We start from the raw sequence: 2,285 nt of genomic DNA, 5'->3' as shown, positions 1-2,285 counted from the left end.
GTTGCATCATATTAAGCAAATCTCCAAAGGGTGATTCTTCAGGATTATCAAAGGCAAGCAAAGCCAAAGTGCGTTCCATTTCTGTCAGGCATTCTCTACTTTCTTCTCCTTGTTCTGCTAACTGTGTCTGTGCAAATTCCAAGGCTGCTTCTGTTTCACGCTGCCGAATCAGTTCAATCAAATGTTGTTGCTATGCAAAGTAAAGTTGTTTAAAAATCAGCTAAAGATAACATTCAGTAGTGAAGCATTTTCTATTAATTTGTTAAGATGGCCTATAATGATGGATTTTCAAGTACTGCCAAGTTTACTCTTTAATTTGATAATTAAAAATTTCTTTAAAAAAAAAATCTTAACCAGCACCTGAAAACTATAAATAAAAATAATAGAAGATTTTTTCCAAAAAAAAAAAAAAAACCCTCAAAACACCATGATTTTAGAAGTAACAAGTTATTTCTTATATACAATTTTACTTATTGCCAGCAACTTTCACTAAATGTCTTCAAGCTCAAGGGGTACACCCTCCTTAAACTTACCTGTAAATGAAAATAAAGATACCGATTTGTGTCTAAGAGCTCTGGATGTAGGCTATTTATCAATGCAATAGCTTCCTGAATCTGACCTTTCAATATCATCTCTCGTATTTTGATTCGTTCATCTAGTGTTTCTAGATCAACACTGGGCTCAATTCCAGACTCCATCCGAAACTTTTCAGCAGCTTCCTTAAACCCCTCTGAAATAGAAAAATATCTGTATTACTAAATTAATTTGATACCATAAGGAAATTCATTCTTGGAGGCCCTTTTGTCTTGACTAAATAATAAATAATATCAACTAGTTACTTAACAGTAAACTTTCATCTGTATTATTTCACTGGAATAATTTACTTCCTCACAGCCTACTCCCTTCCCATCTCTCAAAAAAATTCTACGAAAGCATGTTATTATTCTAAAAAAGTGACTAAACTGTCCAATCCTTTGACTTGAGAGAACCCACTGCTATGTTAAAAACAGAAACAAAGATCTCATACAAGCCAAAATATTAATAGCATTAATTCTATGGTAGCAAAGAACAGCGAACAAAGTAGATTACTAAACAAATGGTTAAACAAATAATGGATTACTTCATTATAATTACTTCATTATGAGAACCAACAAATATGAATTCACAGAAACATGGAAAAACTTAAAACTTATAAAGAAGGAAGAACCTGGAAAGCAATATATAACTATAACATTATAAACAGAACAAAGAAGAACCATGTGCAATTTTAATTGTCCAAAAATTTTGGCTTTGAAAAATAGAAAAAAAAATTCAACTCTTTCCCTTCTTTATAAAAGTCAGGGTGCACGAATGTGGAATCTTGCACATATTATCAGACTTGGTTGATGTTTTCATCAGTTTTGTTGAATTTTACCCCCCACTACCCTTTTATTTTATTACAAAGGATGGCTAACTAAATCGGGAAGATGGAAGGAAAGGATATATTCTAAAACCATGATAATATAAAAGCAAAAGTTGTCAACAAAACATTTTTGCAAGAAAAAACAAAGTTTTTTTATACAATCACAAACCCCACATCCTCCACAAAACAAACATCATATGCATAAAGCTGGAGGTAACCTTAGAGATCATCTAGTCTTATGGCTAATTTTTATAAGCTAGCACATCCAGCAGTTAAGTAACTTTCTCAAGACTATGTTACATGCCTTAATAAAATCAGAGGTTTTCATTGCTTATAAATGACACAAATATGCTTTGGTGTGGACTACTTCAAAAAAATCTTGGTTTACTGGCAAAGATCCAGAGAAGCCACAGATCTGGTTTCACGTGAATAATACAAACTGGGTAAGCTATAGAAGTGTTTGCTACCTCCTATACAAGTTTAGTAGTAGTCATAAACAGGGGTGTTATTATCTGCTAACACCCCTGTTTCTCAACATGACTTAACAAATTATTGAACTGAGTAGCTTCAGGAAAGAGGTCAGACTAATTTAACAAACTAGAAAAGGTAAGTGGCATTCAAGATTTAAGTATGCAAACCATTTTAAATTTCTAGCTTAACTACATCTAATCATCTTAAAAAAAAAAAAAAGAAAAAAACACAAAACCAAACCCTATGAGCTGACCATGCTCAATTCAAATTTGCAGACAATATTTTTTGGAAAGTAGACAGTGACCACATTAGATTTTATGTCAAGATTGGCCACCAAGTGATGAAACTTTTTGGTAATACCAAATCATAAAGACTTGTCAACAAGATATATTAAGGGTAGGGACCTTCACTG

The 2,285-nt window shown here is 32.4% G+C and overlaps 1 protein-coding gene across 1 annotated transcript; it reads right to left on the bottom strand.

Annotated features, from left to right (window-relative positions):
- Positions 1-7: 7 nt before the first annotated feature.
- On the bottom strand, positions 8-747 carry LOC123255939 (glucose-induced degradation protein 8 homolog; the record flags this gene model as incomplete). The annotated part of the gene is made up of 2 exons (XM_044684649.1): positions 8-190; positions 534-747. Coding segments are annotated over 2 exons (397 nt in total), but the record flags the coding sequence as incomplete, so codon positions are not given.
- Between the last annotated feature and the right edge of the window lie 1,538 nt (positions 748-2,285).

This window comes from Gracilinanus agilis, unplaced genomic scaffold (genome assembly GCF_016433145.1).
Source record: "Gracilinanus agilis isolate LMUSP501 unplaced genomic scaffold, AgileGrace unplaced_scaffold54228, whole genome shotgun sequence".
Lineage (NCBI taxonomy): Eukaryota > Metazoa > Chordata > Mammalia > Didelphimorphia > Didelphidae > Gracilinanus > Gracilinanus agilis.
This window is presented reverse-complemented; position numbering and strand designations above follow the sequence as displayed.